The following is a 15,472-nucleotide window of genomic DNA, read 5'->3' as shown; positions in this document are numbered from 1 at the left end:
TTGAAAAGGTCTTGGGGGGGCAGAGCACGTTCTGTGTTGTTTTGGGGGCTGGAAGCAATTTTCCCTTTAATTAAAGATTTGGTTATTCGAACATTTTTCCAAATAAAAGGTAACCATTCAGAAGATGCGTATTCCGACACTGCATTGGCGGCAAAGGTAAAGCTGAGGGCACTAAAGAATTGCAAGTCAAATTTTGTTTTTCTTTGTACTTCTTTTCCCCTAATACTAGTGATGAAAAACTATAAAAAGGCTACACAAATGACAAAAATGGCAGCGTGACCTCAATCCATAAAAAGAAAACAGCTAATAACTACAAGAGGATCACAATTGAACCACCTTAGAATCTCTAGCCAGTGAGTACATAAGTACACACAATCACAATATTGAGTTCTGAGTTTGGCGTTAACACATATAATTTGGGATATCAGTTACAAAAAGGTGGTAGAGCAAGTGAGATCTGATGATGGTGGCAGAACAAACTCAATCAGGTCGCAGAAATGATATTGCAAATCCCACAGATAAAACTAGAATACATTAGTACCTCCAGGCACTGACACGGGACATAAGAACCAGAAAGCAGTACAAATTCTAAACTGATTGAGGTCAACAGAAGAAATCAGTTGTAGAAGGTGAAGAAACTTTGTTTACATCTAAACAGCAACACTGTTGCTAGAAGTCTCGGTCTACAACCAAAGGACCCTCAAGAAATGATGCGCTGCAGAAGTTAAGGAAATTCGGGCACGCTTGAAGATGACTATCGTCTTACTGGTGGCACTACACCTCTACCAGGGGGGCCACCTGCACGACCTGCAGCTTGTGCCTGCACATTTAAATAGCTCTAAGTTTTACGGCTGAAAACAGTAGCAGCATGCATTTGAGACCTACCAACACAATCTCCAAGATGCCATACATCATTAATCTATAATGCACATAAAGATGGGACAAACCTCACACCAATATTATCCGAAAAACAAATAAAAAAGACACAAGTTGCTACTTTAGGAGTCTATCTTTTATATGAATTCACTTGATATACAAAAGTTCTCCCAGCTGACTAGCAAGAGGCACAAAAGCACCTAACAACAATGCACAGGGACACACCCATATCCATACCTGGTGGAAAAAAGTTGAGAGCTACCTCCTCCAATACCCAATACAAAATAATAGAAGAAAATAAGAAAGGAAAGGAAAACACTGGCAACCAAAAAAGAATCGAGATCATAGAAGAAAAGTCCAATCAGAAGGAAAAGAACCGGTGAAGGAAAATAGAACAAAATCAGGGCCAGTTGAATGATCTTGAGCCTAAGGAAATTTAAAATAATAGCAACTTTTATATCATAAGGAAGCATAATTCAATTTAAATTCAAACACTAGTTAATTAGAACTACATGAGAATTCCTAGAGATTTGTTTGGGTGAATAATGTGGATGAATTGTAAATGATCAATGGTTGAGAACCTCTCAGCAAAACAATTATTAAATTTTAAAAGCATAGATTATCTATCTTTTCTTTTAATTATCTAAACTTAGGCATCTACGGCCATATGGTTCGGCACTCACTATATTAATCTACCACATCCCATTTAGTTTAACACTGCAACTCAACTTTCCACAATAATATGCTCGGCTAGTTGTAATGTGTGACACAATTTGCGAAGTGTCTTCTTATCCATTAAAAGAAAAAGGTTAGAAGGAGGTAGTGCCTTCTTCAAAAAAAACATAAACAATTTACCAATTATTTACCATTATAGGTAATAGTTTATGCCAATAAGACATACAACATGAGATGAAGACATAAGATCTCAAAGGACAATACCTTTTCCAAGAATATGATAGAAACAACATAAATAGACTAATACAAGTCCTTTATGGTAATAGAAGAAATTAACCAATATCAGGTTAAAATACAGCCACATTAATAAGCCCACTTGGTGGAAGGTCAATGACAACCATGGGCATAAATTAAGGCTGCATACCTTTGCATTGAAAGATATAATGGGATTCAATAATATTCAGAATAACATGACCCAAGGGATTTGGCGAAGCAACATCATGTCCAGGTAGAGCAAAGATAGAGCAATATCTTGTCATTTCGGAATGCGCAACCTTGTGTCAATGACACTTGACGGTACTTGTATATTGCTAAAGGCCTCTTATGCTGTTTTACTTGCTTATCGCGACAAAGATTGCAGCAATACAATATATTTCTGAGTTGAAACTTATCTTTAATAAGAGAAGGGTAAATTGCATTTACCCCTCCTGAACTTTTTTCACATCAGTTCTCCCTTCTAAGGTTTCTATTTGTTGAAATTATCCCTCCCAAGACATATTTAGAATGACATTACCCCTTACTTGTTTCATTGATCCTTTTGGTATCCATTGCATGGATATATTAACCAAAAAATTGTTTTTTAAAATTATTTTATATTAATACAAATTTTTGACAGAAAAATAAAACCGAAAAATGATTAAAGTCCATATGAAAATAATGTTTTCATTTGAAGAAAAAAAAGACTTTAATACTTTAAGCAAGTCTTTGTAATTTAGATGACAGAAAATTTCTGGAAAAAAAATTGAATATGAGAATATCAGAAAATAATAAATTCTAATTAATTAAAAACTAAGAGAAAATTGAGAAAATATATAATCCATATTAGCATTTATTGCACATGAGATCATAAGATAATTACAAAAGACGGCTTAATATATCTATGTCACGAATTCCAAAAGGATAAATAAAACAATTTAAAGGCAATTTCAACCCAAATATGTCTTAGGACGGATAAATGCAACAAGTAGAAACATTGCGGGAGATAAATGATGAAAAAAAAGTTCAGGAGGGGAAATGCCACTCTTTGACACCTTGGAAGGGGTAAATACAATTAACCCCAAGGTTATCAATAGCGGATAGCGTCGCGTAGCGGTGAGGCATCGCTAAGGCTATTTAGGGCTATTATGACAAAATAACGGTAAAAAGCGTAAAGTCAAATAGCGGTCTAATTTAGATATGTATAAATACTAAACAAAGATTAAAGAAAAATCTAAAAAAAATCTAAAAATACATATTTAATGATTTAAAGAGATCCTAAATATGAAATAGACATGTAACCATCAGATAATACTGAAGATGATTGGGGGAGTCAAAAAGTCATCTTTGAGAAAAAAGAGCCAAGTGGTGAGAGGACTGTTTTAAGAAGAGCTCACGGTGAAGGAGGTGAGAGGAAGAACTGAGATGTGGTGGGAGTATGTCGAAAATCACACGAGACGGTGGAATAAAATGGTCAAGGGTCAGGTTTAATTTTAAAAAAATAAACCTCAAACCGCTTTTAAATAGCAGTCAAAAAACGGATTTTGTATGCAATCGCCCACTATTTACCGTTATAGCACACTATTGACCGCTTTTGCGAACGGAAAACACATTCCACAATATGTCACCGCTATTGAGCGATAGCGTTAGCGTCGATAGCGTAGCGGGAAGGGACCACTAACGCTATTAGCGCCGCTATTGCGGGGCTATTTACCGCTATTTATAATAGTGATTTACCGATAAAAGAAAGTTTATTGATATTGACATCAAGACCACGTTTGGATTTATAGATCTCCAGACATGCAATGTTCGTGCAAAAAATATGTTGAAATCAATCTTATGTTTTCATTGTGCATGTACTTTACAGAAGTTATTTAGTACAAATTCATAGTTTTGGCAAAGTTTCTATGACAAATGAAACTGAATTTGCAATTTTTTAATGATAAAGATCTCCTTCATAAGCGCTAGATATGGCATAGTGATATTGTAACGCTCCTCCCATGTGAGGACTTCCCAGGAATTACTCTTCCTAGTTCTACTACACTTAACACATGCTTAAACACAACGTTTTTTCCATTGTTCTTCTTTCAAATATATATGCCAAAACCCTTCCCATGCCAACCCCTAACCCCCACTCTCTACCCCACCCCAGCAGGCACTCACGGATAAAACCTACAGCTGCTATCATGAATTCCTGTTTGGTATGATACTTTACTCTGCGGTTTGATCTACTGAGAGGCATAATTTGCAATGCTCCTAAATGACAAATTACCAGGTCATCAATCTTAAACTACTCAGTCTACTCCTATCCAAGCACATTTCAAGATTTTTCATGGCTTCTACTTAACAAATCTTGCCACATTTCAATATCATTGATCAAAAATCAAAATATTAAATCAGTTTAGCAGGAAAAAAATAGGCTGATTGTCTACAAGGCTTTTCTATTAAGGCCTTCTTTTGCTGATCAATGACTTTGGCATCAATTCGTAGAAGATCAATTCCTTTCTGGTGCTTTCTCAGATTTGAGACTTGGTTCATATTGAAAACCTTGTTGATGGAGAAAGGCTCAAATGAAAATGATGAATATTTACAATGTATAAAAATGCCAACAGCAGTATTAAGGTTCCAATTACTCAAACCTTCATCATTTAAGTTTAAATTTGTTTGGTTCATTTAAAAAGGCAAAAGTATATAAGCTAAACTGACGAAAGAAATGAGAAGCTTCCAACACAATTAGAGATGGCAAGAGGTTATCTGACTACAATAGAGAACAGGATGGATGGAGGGAAAGGGGGTAGTGAGGGTGGGGAGGAACTACATATTTTTTCTAAAATATCTAAAACTGGAGTCGCGATATTTCTACTATGAGTCTATGATAGTACAACTTGGTTTCATAACACCTATTTTATAATCAACGATGTTCCCATAATTAACTCCATAAGTCAACCTTATAATTAACAGAACTAGGCTGCAATTCCATAACTGAGGGATCAGAATGACAAGACTTTCAAATCAAAACATCAAAAAACGGCCTATGAGTATTCAGAACCTAAAGAAGGATCTTTGATATTCATAATCTTCAGTGGCTTGTTTCTCGTAATACATAAACTTATTTAATCAAATAACCGAAGAAAGAAACATTTGACAGGAATCAGCAAGGCATTTCAATCCCAAACGAGACTTAACAAAGTAACATATCATAACACTTGGAGAATGTTACTAAAGCAAATTCGAAAAAGAATGCAAACCGATCAATTAATGAGACAGATCTTACCCGGGCACGCATAGCAACAGCGCGACCACGGCCAACACCTAGTGCGGAACCTTTGCCCTGCATTAGCTCAAAAATGAGAGTGAGAAAAACTAGTATTCACAGCCAAGAATTAGATAAGGAAGAAAGTACATTGTGTACCTTGATTCTGGCATCCAATCTTTTAAACATAGGAGCGTTTTTCAGCATATCAGGTATGACCATGAACCTATAGAATATCAGTACGCAATGTTAATCAGAATGTACAAGAATACAATACTATCATATGTTTAGTCTGGTAAGATAACAAACACCATGAGCTTACCGGACTTTGCTGCCTCTAATGAAAACATGCTCAAGTTGTGAAACTTTACCATCCTACAAGAGAACAAAATTTTGAAACTTTCGGCCTAAATAAGACAGTAAATGCTGAATGCAGACTTGATAAACTACCCAAAAAGGGAAAGCACTACTAAATTACACAATACACAAACACGCACACACGTTCATGCAAAAGACGCATATACACAATACATGCATATGAAACAAATGTTACAAGGGAACTGTTTGGAAAGTTATGTCAGCACTCTTCGCAAACGAGGAAAAGAAATCCGGAAAATTGATACAAAGAAAAGGTTATAAACAATATAGAGCAAATTTAAAGATGAGATCCCAAGTTCACTAGTACAATTTTTTTAGATAAAAAGAAATAGGTCAAAGGGTGGAATGACTTCATCAATTGATAGTACAAAAGCAGACAACGCATAATTAGGATATTAGCCAAAAGAAAGCATTTAATTTATCACGTACTTCATGTATTCATTAAATTCCCTTAACAGACCCCCAAATCTGCATGGTTTATTTTGTCAAGCAAGTTGCTAACCAGAGTGGATATATAGGAATCTAAAGCCGCCGGAGTGAAAACTCTAGACATGAAATGTGGATATGGATTTTTAAGTGAAGAAGCTCACAATATAGGGTCTATATGATTCATAATTTGTGAATCACTGTTATAAACTGCGGTAAATAACGCCACAATAGCAGCGCTAATAGCGTTAGCGGTCCCTTCCCGATACGCTATCGCCTAATAGCAGTGACATATTGCAGAACATGCATTTTTCACTCGCAAAAGCTATTAATAGCGTGCCATAATAGTGAATAGTGGGTCATTGCGAGCAAAATTTGCTTTTTGACTGATATTTAATAGTGGTTTGATGTTTATTTTTTTTAATTGAACCCAACCAACAACAACTGTGTCTCACCACCTCCCGCGATTTTTGTCGTATTCCTTCCACCTCCCACAACCTCCGGCACCTCCCTCAACACTTCCTCTTACCTCCTCTCATCGTGAGCTCCTCCTACTGCAGTCCTCTCACCGCTCAGCTCCTCTTCTTGAAGACGACTCCTTGACTACTCCTCCACTCGCCTTTGGTATTATGTGACGGTCACATGTCTATTTCATGTTTAGTATCTCTTTAAATCATCAAATATGCATTTTTTGATTTTCTAAATTTTTGTATATTCTTTAATTCATATAATATATACTAATATATATATTATAATATATATATACTATATAATATATATATAATATATATATAATAAGCTAAATATATAATATTATAGTATAATATATGCCGTTATCTCGTCCTATGTCATAGAGGGATTTCCTCCTGAACCGCGGTGCTACTGCCTGAACAAACGCACCATCTCATAAAGTCCACAGAGAGAATCCTGTTGGAATTGTGGAAATTTGAAGCCCTGACTATGAGGCCAGGTAGGGATTGTGCCCATAAACGGACAGAGTAGGGAAATCTCCTCCTATGACAAGGCCATACCCCATAATCTCCTCTCTCTCCTGCTCCTCTCTCTCTCATCGTCTCCTCTAATATAAATATAATACTAATATAATATATACAATACTTTATAATAGTATATATTAATATATATATAATATATACTATATATATATATATATATATACTAATTAGATATTCACTACGACCCGTTGCGTTTTTACCGCCATTTTGCCGCAATAGCCCCAAATAGCCTTAGTGATGACTCACTGCTAGGCGATGTTATTCTCTATGGATAACCTTATTCGTGATGCATGTAAACTTTCTGTGCTACCAAAAGTTCTTCCTTATTCATCAAAATTGTATTCTACATGTGTTTTCTTCACACTTTTTAAGTTAGCATATCCAAGACCTTAAATTTGAGCCGCGGAAGTTCTTTATGGTATGTAAAAATGTCACATGCCAATTTATAAAATTATGGCACATGAAATTAGCAAAGGGTCCTAGGGCCAGTTTTGTATTGTTGGAGCTTATAATAAATTGCTTATATAAGCAGCTTATACAAGCAACCTATATAAACAGCTGAAAATAATTATTTGGTAATCATATATCAGAAGTTGTTTCCTAAAGCGGATAAGGTGTTTGGTAAACTTGTGCTTAAAAACCATACCAAGTGAAAATGACCAAAATACACATAACTATAGTTTCTGCTTATTGATAGTGAAAAATATTGTCAAAAGCTAAAGGGCATATATGACATATAAACTACAAAAAGTAGAAGCTAGTTTCAAAAGCATTCTCAGGTTGCTTCTAAAAGTACCACCTTAAAAGCATAATCAATTTCAATAAGCATGCAAAAACTAACAAAACACAATTAGTAACTGCTTCTTGAAGAAATAAGCCAAAGAACAAGCAAATATCAAACTGGCCCTTAGAGAAGGTTAGTGGACCTCTGATGAAAGTTACATCCCATAATCGTATGTAAAAAAGGTCTTACAGGGTAGGGAACTACGAGTTTTTTCATCTTCATTTTTGTTTAACAAGCTCTAATAGATTGCACTATCATGAGCAGAAGAGGAGGTGTCATGCATTAAGGTTGGCAAAAAGTCATTCCTTGGAGCAAGATCACAATTCCTCGACATAAAATTCTCCCATCTTTTCAATTCGCCTCGCATTTCTCCGCACTTCAAACTAGTGATAGATAAATATACCACAATGTCGCCAAAGTTGGCGATTTGGGGCCGCTAATGCGTATATCCTTCGTTAAAACTAGAACTAATAAAAAAACATTAAACAACTATAAATGGGGATTATAGCAGCTCCAATGCAAACAATATTTCAACTTTCGAGTTATTAAGGTATCAAAAATTGAACCCAAGCCCTAATGCAACTGAAAATTGAAGCAAGAGGACAAACCCTAGCAGTGTAAGTGATGTTTTCGAGCTGGCAGTTCCAGTTGTCCTCGCACTCGATCATGCTTCCCCTGTAGAGCTCGCCGCTCTTGAGCTCCACCGTCACCACGTGGCCTGCGGCCTCATGGAGGAGCTTCACCGGGATCCCTAAGCTTCTGCTCATCTCGCCGCCTTGGGATTCTTCCCCTTTTAGATTTCCTCGGTTCTCTCTTCTCCTTCCTCCGACGAGTTCTAAAACCCTAGATTCGATGGGGTTTTTCACGGGTTGGGTAGTCTCGTACGAAGAGATGAGTGTCCTTCGTAGCTTGGTTTGGGCTGCTTTCAAAGAGGACCGCCCAGTGTTTTAGTTTATTTTAGACATAGCGTGTGATGGGCTTGGGCTTACAACATTACAATAGAAACATATTGGTCTAAAATAAAATTTAGGGTAAATTTTTTTGGTAAGTAAATATTGGGTAAATTTCAGTTTAACTTTGATAAGTTCGGGGTTTTGACAATCTAATCTAATCTAATACTATACTATTATAAAAAGTGTATTGGTATGTTAAAACATTTCTTCCGAAAATATCCTTTAAAACACATACATGCATACATTATAAAAGTGTGGTGGTATGTTAAAACATTTCTTCCGAAAATGCCGTTTAAAACACATACATGCATACATAAAACACATGCATACATACATAAACCATACCTCATACATACATAACCCCTAATTAAATGCATTATTATTCATAACCCCTAAAATAATTTCACCATGACTAAGTTGTTTATATTTTTGTAACCTCCCATTAACATATTAGTCTCTTATAATTCTCACTAATTATCACTATCATAATTAAAAAAAACGTAACAATCCTTCATCTTCTTACTAAACCACTATAAATCATAACAAATCTCTTACAAAATGAATATATCATATGCACCCTCATCATCTCCATTGCACCTCCTCAAATCCTTGAACGTCCCTTTGTTCTGATTTTGCCTATTTTGATTTCATTCTCTGCACAACCAATCACTACTTACTATCTCTTATTATAACATGATGAGATTAGCATGATTTATAGTGAAAGATTCTTTCCTCTAATATTATTATAAAAGTGTGTTGGTATGTTAAAACATTTCTTTCCTCTAATACCCTTTAAAACATTTCCTCTAATACTATTATTTTAACATACATGCATACATAAAACACATGCATCCATACATAAACTATACCTCATGTATACATAACCCTCAATTAAATGCATTATTATTCATAACCCCTAAAATAATTTCACCATGATAAACTTATTGATTAATGAAGATAAGCAAGTATAATATTTATTAAATGCAACGCACGTGCGTTCAAATAATATATTATTTAAATGGTATAATCATTTCAAAATAATATTATACCAATAATTAAACATTATGCGCGTGTATTTATTTTTATGCTTATTTTTTGATATGATACTTTTTGTGTGTCTGAACTATCCATCTAATTGGTTATTATGAGTAATTTCAGAAATCTCAAATACAAAAAAGCACCAATCACTTGATGTTTGCTAAGAAAAATTACAGGGATAGCAAGTGTAATAGATAATCATGATGCTCATTTATAGATACTAGTTGGATTGCACGTGCAATGCACGTGGTAAAGTTTTCATTTTTTGTTTAAAATTTATAATTTAATTTATAATGTTTTGTTATAAAATTATGGAATGTAAGTAATGGATAAAACATATAGACATAATCTAAACATTCAACATTTTAACAATTAAATTACATTTATTGATTGATTGGGGGGCCAATGCAAATTTGTAAGCTAGTTAAGGGCTCACATTAATTTATCATAATTGAATTTTCGTTGCAGAAAACAATACTGATTAGATTTAAATTAAATGGAACACATTTGACCGTTTGAGAGAAACTTATAAGAATGTAAAAGAATTACAAGTTAAGAAGGCAAACAACCGTTATCTACCAACAAAGCACTGCTTTTCTCTGCATTTATGCAGTTCCTTTCCCTGTGATGTAAGTGTCCAAACATTATACATGCATTATCAGTCATGCTCTCAGTACAAATGTTCCACTCGATGACTCACTAAAGCTACTAAACTGAATGATTAATGTTACATTTGAGACGAGTAATACAATGTTAGAGGTTAGCCGTCGCTTTCTTCAAGAATGGGTTGTCTTCAATAGTACCTCGAAAGTCCGCTTTCCAGAAGATAGCCTGAAAGCCCAAGCATGCGGCCAAGCCAATTGACTAAAATGTCCAGAATCATATTCTATCATCCCTTATTAGTTGTAAATGAGAGAATTCTACATCATGGCTCTTCGAAGTTAAGGGGGGAAGCTAAAAAATGATCACTAATTGTTTTAAATTTTTATACTTTTTGGTAGTAAATGAGAGTCTTTTACATCATGGCCCTTCGAAGTTAAGGGGAAAAACTAAAAAATAATTGCTAATTGTAGAAAGGGTGATTTTGCTGTATTTGTTGCTGACCAGCTAGAAGTAATTGTGCTGCAATGCAAAATCGAATCACATGAACACATGAAAGAAATCAGGACATCATAAGAAACATTATGTATGATTATATTAGGTATTTAAATGATTTATATATCCCTAAATCCTTATCTTAACGCTTTGTTTGGGAGTTTACTAAGGGAAGGGATGGAAAGTTAAATAATGCAAAGGAAAGGTAGGGAATGGAAGTGAAAAGATAAAATATTGTTTGGGAGTTTAGTAAGGGAAACGGAAGTAAATTTGTTCTATCTTGTTTGGGAGTTCTAATAAAGAGGAGGAAACTGAAGTGAATATGTATAAAGTTACATAAATACCCTTACATATCGAATGAGAGTATATCTTAGCCATTGATTTTAATGTCATAAGGATATAATTGTCTTATTACATTGTAAAATTTTACATTGGTTTTCATTCCATCCTCTACCCCCCAAATTGGAGGGGAGGAAAATGGAATGAAATTTAACCTTCCATTACATCCTCTAACCCCTCAAAAAAACTCCCAAACAATGTGAAATTGAAATTTCACTTCAACTTCCATCCATTAACCTCCACCCGAACAAGGTGTCAGATTTTTGGGTAAATTTTATATCTGGAGAAACACTTTTTCCATTCAATCCCACAATTTCTCAAATAAAGATGCAACCAAATAAATCCAGATGAGCTCAAGAAACATTATTACTACATGAATTGTTTTAGTCAACAAATTAGGGGCAAAACAATTTATAGCTGAAATACACACTGATATGTTGCATTTATGCTAGAACCGTGGAACAAATAAGAACAACTCACACATTGATCCATCACGTGTTTGAACAAGTGTAGCACGTAATTGATGAAGAAGCCCATCTTCATCCACCGTGACTGCCGGTTGCCACTCTTTAGCTCCATCGATCGGGGAGACATTAACAGGAGCTGTTATGCTCACTGGGTCACTTCCAACTTGAGTAACAGTTATCGATATTCCAATAGCAGCCGCAGCTTGCATAACCTACAAGACCAAAGAAACAAATAAAAGCTACATACTTCAAGAACAACAAATCACCGTATCTTTATAGTTTATACCATACAAATATACTCCAACTAACCTGAATATGGCTTGTTTCAATCTTATCAAGTAGCGGGTTCATCAGAACCGAAGAAAACCACTGTCTAATTCTATCCTCCCACTGTCTAATCTGAGGATACACACCCAAATTCTCAAAAGCCTCAACTGCTTGTTCCATTGACATTGGAGAAGGAAGGTCTCCTTCTCCTTTCTTCGGTGGCGTGGTATACTTCTGATGGGAACCAGGGGACATTCTCACAGGCCTCAATGGAGTGCTTCGAGCTGTGCCTGAAGCAGTAGCTGAGCTGCCAACCGATCCAGGGCTAGCAATGCCAAAGCCCCTAATGGTTGATTGAGGTGTTGTGATCACAGACTTAGTTGCTGATTCAGTGAACTTCTCATCGACATCAGCTAAGTATTGTTCTAACATTTCTTACGTTAGTATCCCCTTTGCACTGCCTGAGCTCTGCCTCGACCACGGAGAAGCCCGAGTAGGAGAAGTTGAAACTGGTGATATTGGGGTTTTCTTAGCACTATTGGAGCTCTGGTAATCCAACCCAATTCTTGACTGGCGAGAAGGGGTAGACCCGAAACCCGGTTTTCGAATCGGAACCAGAGTCTCCGAGGTTCGCTGAGGAGTAATGGGTTTTGATTTGGGTGGTTTCTTCGATTGCTCAGCCTCAGCATTTTCAGTTGCTTTTGGGTTCAGCCCAAGTAATCCAAGTTGCCGTTGAGTTAAAAGATTATCCTTTTCCACGGGTTTCTTCGTAATGGATGCAGCAATAGCCAGTGCCTTCTTCGTTTTACGCAGCGATAAAGCTCAAATCAGAGCCGATAGTGACAGCACAAGCAGCAACGTGATCAAACCTTGCAAGCATTTGGAGATTAAAACTGTAGAAAAACAGTGGGGAATTTTCACAAACACTTCGTGGGCATCTTTAAAAAGACACAGTTTTCACTCTGAGCAGTACTTACAAGCTGTAGAGAGAGGAACATGAATTTGGGTCAAGTTGTAGACCAACTGCTTCTCCCTGAAAAAAGAAAGATATCAAAGTTTTACAAAAAGAACCCCGAAAAAAGTTGGGTTTTTAGAGTGGGACCTGGAGCTTAGAAGGTGGAGAGAGAAACCGGCGATTACGGCAGCGGCGGAGGAGAAGAGGAGGGCGGAGGTGGAGGGCTGGAGGCTGCAGGCGGTCAGAGCAACGGAGAACTTATGGTTTTGGTAGACTGAGAACTTTGGTTTTTTTGAAGAGGAAGACGAAGGGCTCTGCTGTGATGCCAATATTTTTTTTTGTGGGTTGTTTCTGCAAATGGATCGCAGAGTTCAGGTTAGAGGTTGGCGCTTGAACTCGGCCATCGTCATATTTGTGCCAAAGATTCCTTTAAGCCTTGCTTCTTCTTCTTCTTCTTTTATTTTTATTTTTATTTTTATTTTTTTTGCTTTATTTGGTTTTTTTCTGTAAAGTATGTTGATGGCTGATGTTCAGGTTATGCTTTTGTTGGAAGGCTTCAAAATTCCATGTCTAAATTAAGGGGGAAATATCAACTGTTATATCCTAGCTTGTGGTGATTGACGACGACGATTTGTCCGCTCCCCATCCTGTTATAACTGTTATATAAACTTTTGGATATGAGACTTTTTAAGTTCTGTTCGCATCCCTCTTGTAAGTTTTTTATATTTTAATATTTTTCAATGAATAGGTCACCTTGCCTTCTTTTTCTCTTAAAAAAAGACGGGAAGAGGATAAAATCCATATTAAACCCTATAGTTTTTATCTAACTTGTACTTGAAAATAGTTTAGGCCATACAAGTACGTGAATAAATTTAAAACGTAATAGATCTCAACATTTAAGATAACCTTAGGCATCTGAAATAAGAAAGGAAAATAATAAAGGGAAAGGACAGACCATACAAAAAAATCTGAATGCAGTACCTTGATAGCAGCAAAACATCAGCTGCTGGAGGCTTCAGGTCCAATGCAATACCAAAGTAGAACATGGCCTTAGCATGCATATTAAGCCTCTTGTGAATCTTCCCCATCAACGTATAGATGCTGCTCTCACATGTAGTGAACTCCTTTACCTGCTCCAAATGCTTCAATGTCGTATATAAATATCATAGGACAAAGCTCCAATATAACAAAGAACCAATATATGGTTGGATATTTTCTTCATAATTAACTAAAGTAACAATTTTCAGGTTAATTACTTATAAACATTAGACTTTCAATATTAAGTTTTGTACTGGTAAATCATGTTCCGGAATGCATAAAAAAGAGTATCACCAAAAGAAATCAATACATTTATGACAACCAAATTCCAAGGTTACTAATTTGGTCCACAGTGATCAATTTTATTGAACAAATAATCTTTAATTGTAGCTGTACTCATAGTTTGTCCACATATTATCTAAATTATCAAACAAATATGTGCACTGGATATCAATCGGAAACTGTCCATGTATAAGTCCTATATATTTTAATCTACAAACTCCATAGAAGCCTCAAGACTATTTGAGTGGTACTTGAACCCATCAAAATGTTAAAATGCAATTTGCTACGAGTATTCACATTGGAAAAACAATGGTGTCTTGTCACCGCAGACATGCATGTTATTCAGATCGTGCAATTTTCAGAACTTATAGCAAAAGGAGATTGTAGTTCCCAACTTGAGGTTGACATAACACACGTGAAGGTACTGATGATAAATTGCAAAAGATGCAGAATATGATAAAAGTGGTAGGAAATCTTCAATTATACTCCCAAGTCCCCACATCCATTTCTGTTGCAGCAACTATCAAACTGCAAGATGAAAAGCAAAAAAAATGTAGCACTGTAACAATCAGACAATAAAATCTTGTTTAAAGATACTTTATCCCGATTTACACCTAGTAAAGCCCTACTCTTTTCGCATGATTTTTAGTGTCTTATGATGATGCCTGCCTTCCTGCAGGTACTGGTTTTTTACACTAAGGAAGAAGTGCTCTGATGCCGTGTCATCAACTCCATAATGAAGGAACATGGCAAATAAGGACAGCATTACAGGGGAATTTAGTAAATGCAGTTCTAAAGGACTGTGACGTTCGGTTCCTTTTCAAAGGTAAACAGCGCCAAGAGAATGCCATCAATAAAGGCATCAGGACTTCAATAAAGTAGACTGCAGAAAATACATAATCCTCGTATTCTGTATATTTTTCGCTACTTTGATTGTTATGCGGTTAGAGCATGTAAAAGAGGGATGTTGGACTGTACCTGGCGGCATAACTTCATTACGAAATTGAATATCCTGCACTATATCAAAGGGGAGGGTGGCTTTGTTCCAAAATAGGTACTGCACACATGACCTGAACCTGCAAAGTAAAAGACATAGTCAACATAATTTTCCAATAATATCTCAATATCAAAACATAGACACAAAATTCTATGTTATGAAACAATGAATTTTAATTTTTTGGCATATATAAACCTAATACATTTTATAGGTTTGCGGATCAAAGCTATCATAGAAACTAAACCACATAACTGATAACAAGTTTATTCATATATAGCAGCTCATAAACACTCAATGTTCTACATGAAGCCTATCTTCCAATGGTTAGGGAGGGCTGTAATTAGTATTGGTCTATTAAGATCAACATGTTGGACCAGTGAG

General features: G+C 35.8%; 2 protein-coding genes across 4 annotated transcripts; both read right to left on the bottom strand.

Annotated features, from left to right (window-relative positions):
• On the bottom strand, positions 328 to 8,585 carry LOC109837287 (small nuclear ribonucleoprotein SmD3b-like). The gene is made up of 5 exons (XM_020405466.1): positions 8,269 to 8,585; positions 5,382 to 5,434; positions 5,219 to 5,285; positions 5,081 to 5,137; positions 328 to 820 (listed from the first exon to the last, which is right to left on the bottom strand). Exons 1-5 carry the CDS (start codon positions 8,425 to 8,427, stop codon positions 755 to 757), a joined length of 402 nt encoding a protein of 133 aa, XP_020261055.1. The 5' UTR covers positions 8,428 to 8,585; the 3' UTR covers positions 328 to 754.
• Positions 10,700 to 14,028, bottom strand: LOC109837286. 3 transcript variants are annotated; one of them, XM_020405462.1, is made up of 6 exons: positions 13,756 to 14,028; positions 12,922 to 13,125; positions 12,797 to 12,852; positions 11,862 to 12,712; positions 11,566 to 11,764; positions 10,700 to 10,773 (listed from the first exon to the last, which is right to left on the bottom strand). In XM_020405462.1, exons 4-6 carry the CDS (start codon positions 12,249 to 12,251, stop codon positions 10,715 to 10,717), a joined length of 648 nt encoding a protein of 215 aa, XP_020261051.1. In that variant the 5' UTR covers positions 12,252 to 12,712; positions 12,797 to 12,852; positions 12,922 to 13,125; positions 13,756 to 14,028; the 3' UTR covers positions 10,700 to 10,714. The 3 variants fall into 3 exon arrangements, with proteins under 3 accessions (XP_020261051.1, XP_020261053.1, XP_020261052.1); XM_020405464.1 differs by having other exon boundaries at positions 12,797 to 12,799; XM_020405463.1 differs by lacking the exon at positions 13,756 to 14,028 and having other exon boundaries at positions 12,922 to 13,244.

The sequence above is a fragment of the Asparagus officinalis genome, chromosome 4 (genome assembly GCF_001876935.1).
Source record: "Asparagus officinalis chromosome 4, Aspof.V1, whole genome shotgun sequence".
Taxonomy (NCBI): domain Eukaryota; kingdom Viridiplantae; phylum Streptophyta; class Magnoliopsida; order Asparagales; family Asparagaceae; genus Asparagus; species Asparagus officinalis.
Note: the sequence above shows the minus strand (reverse complement) of the source record. Positions and strands in the feature narration are given on the sequence as shown.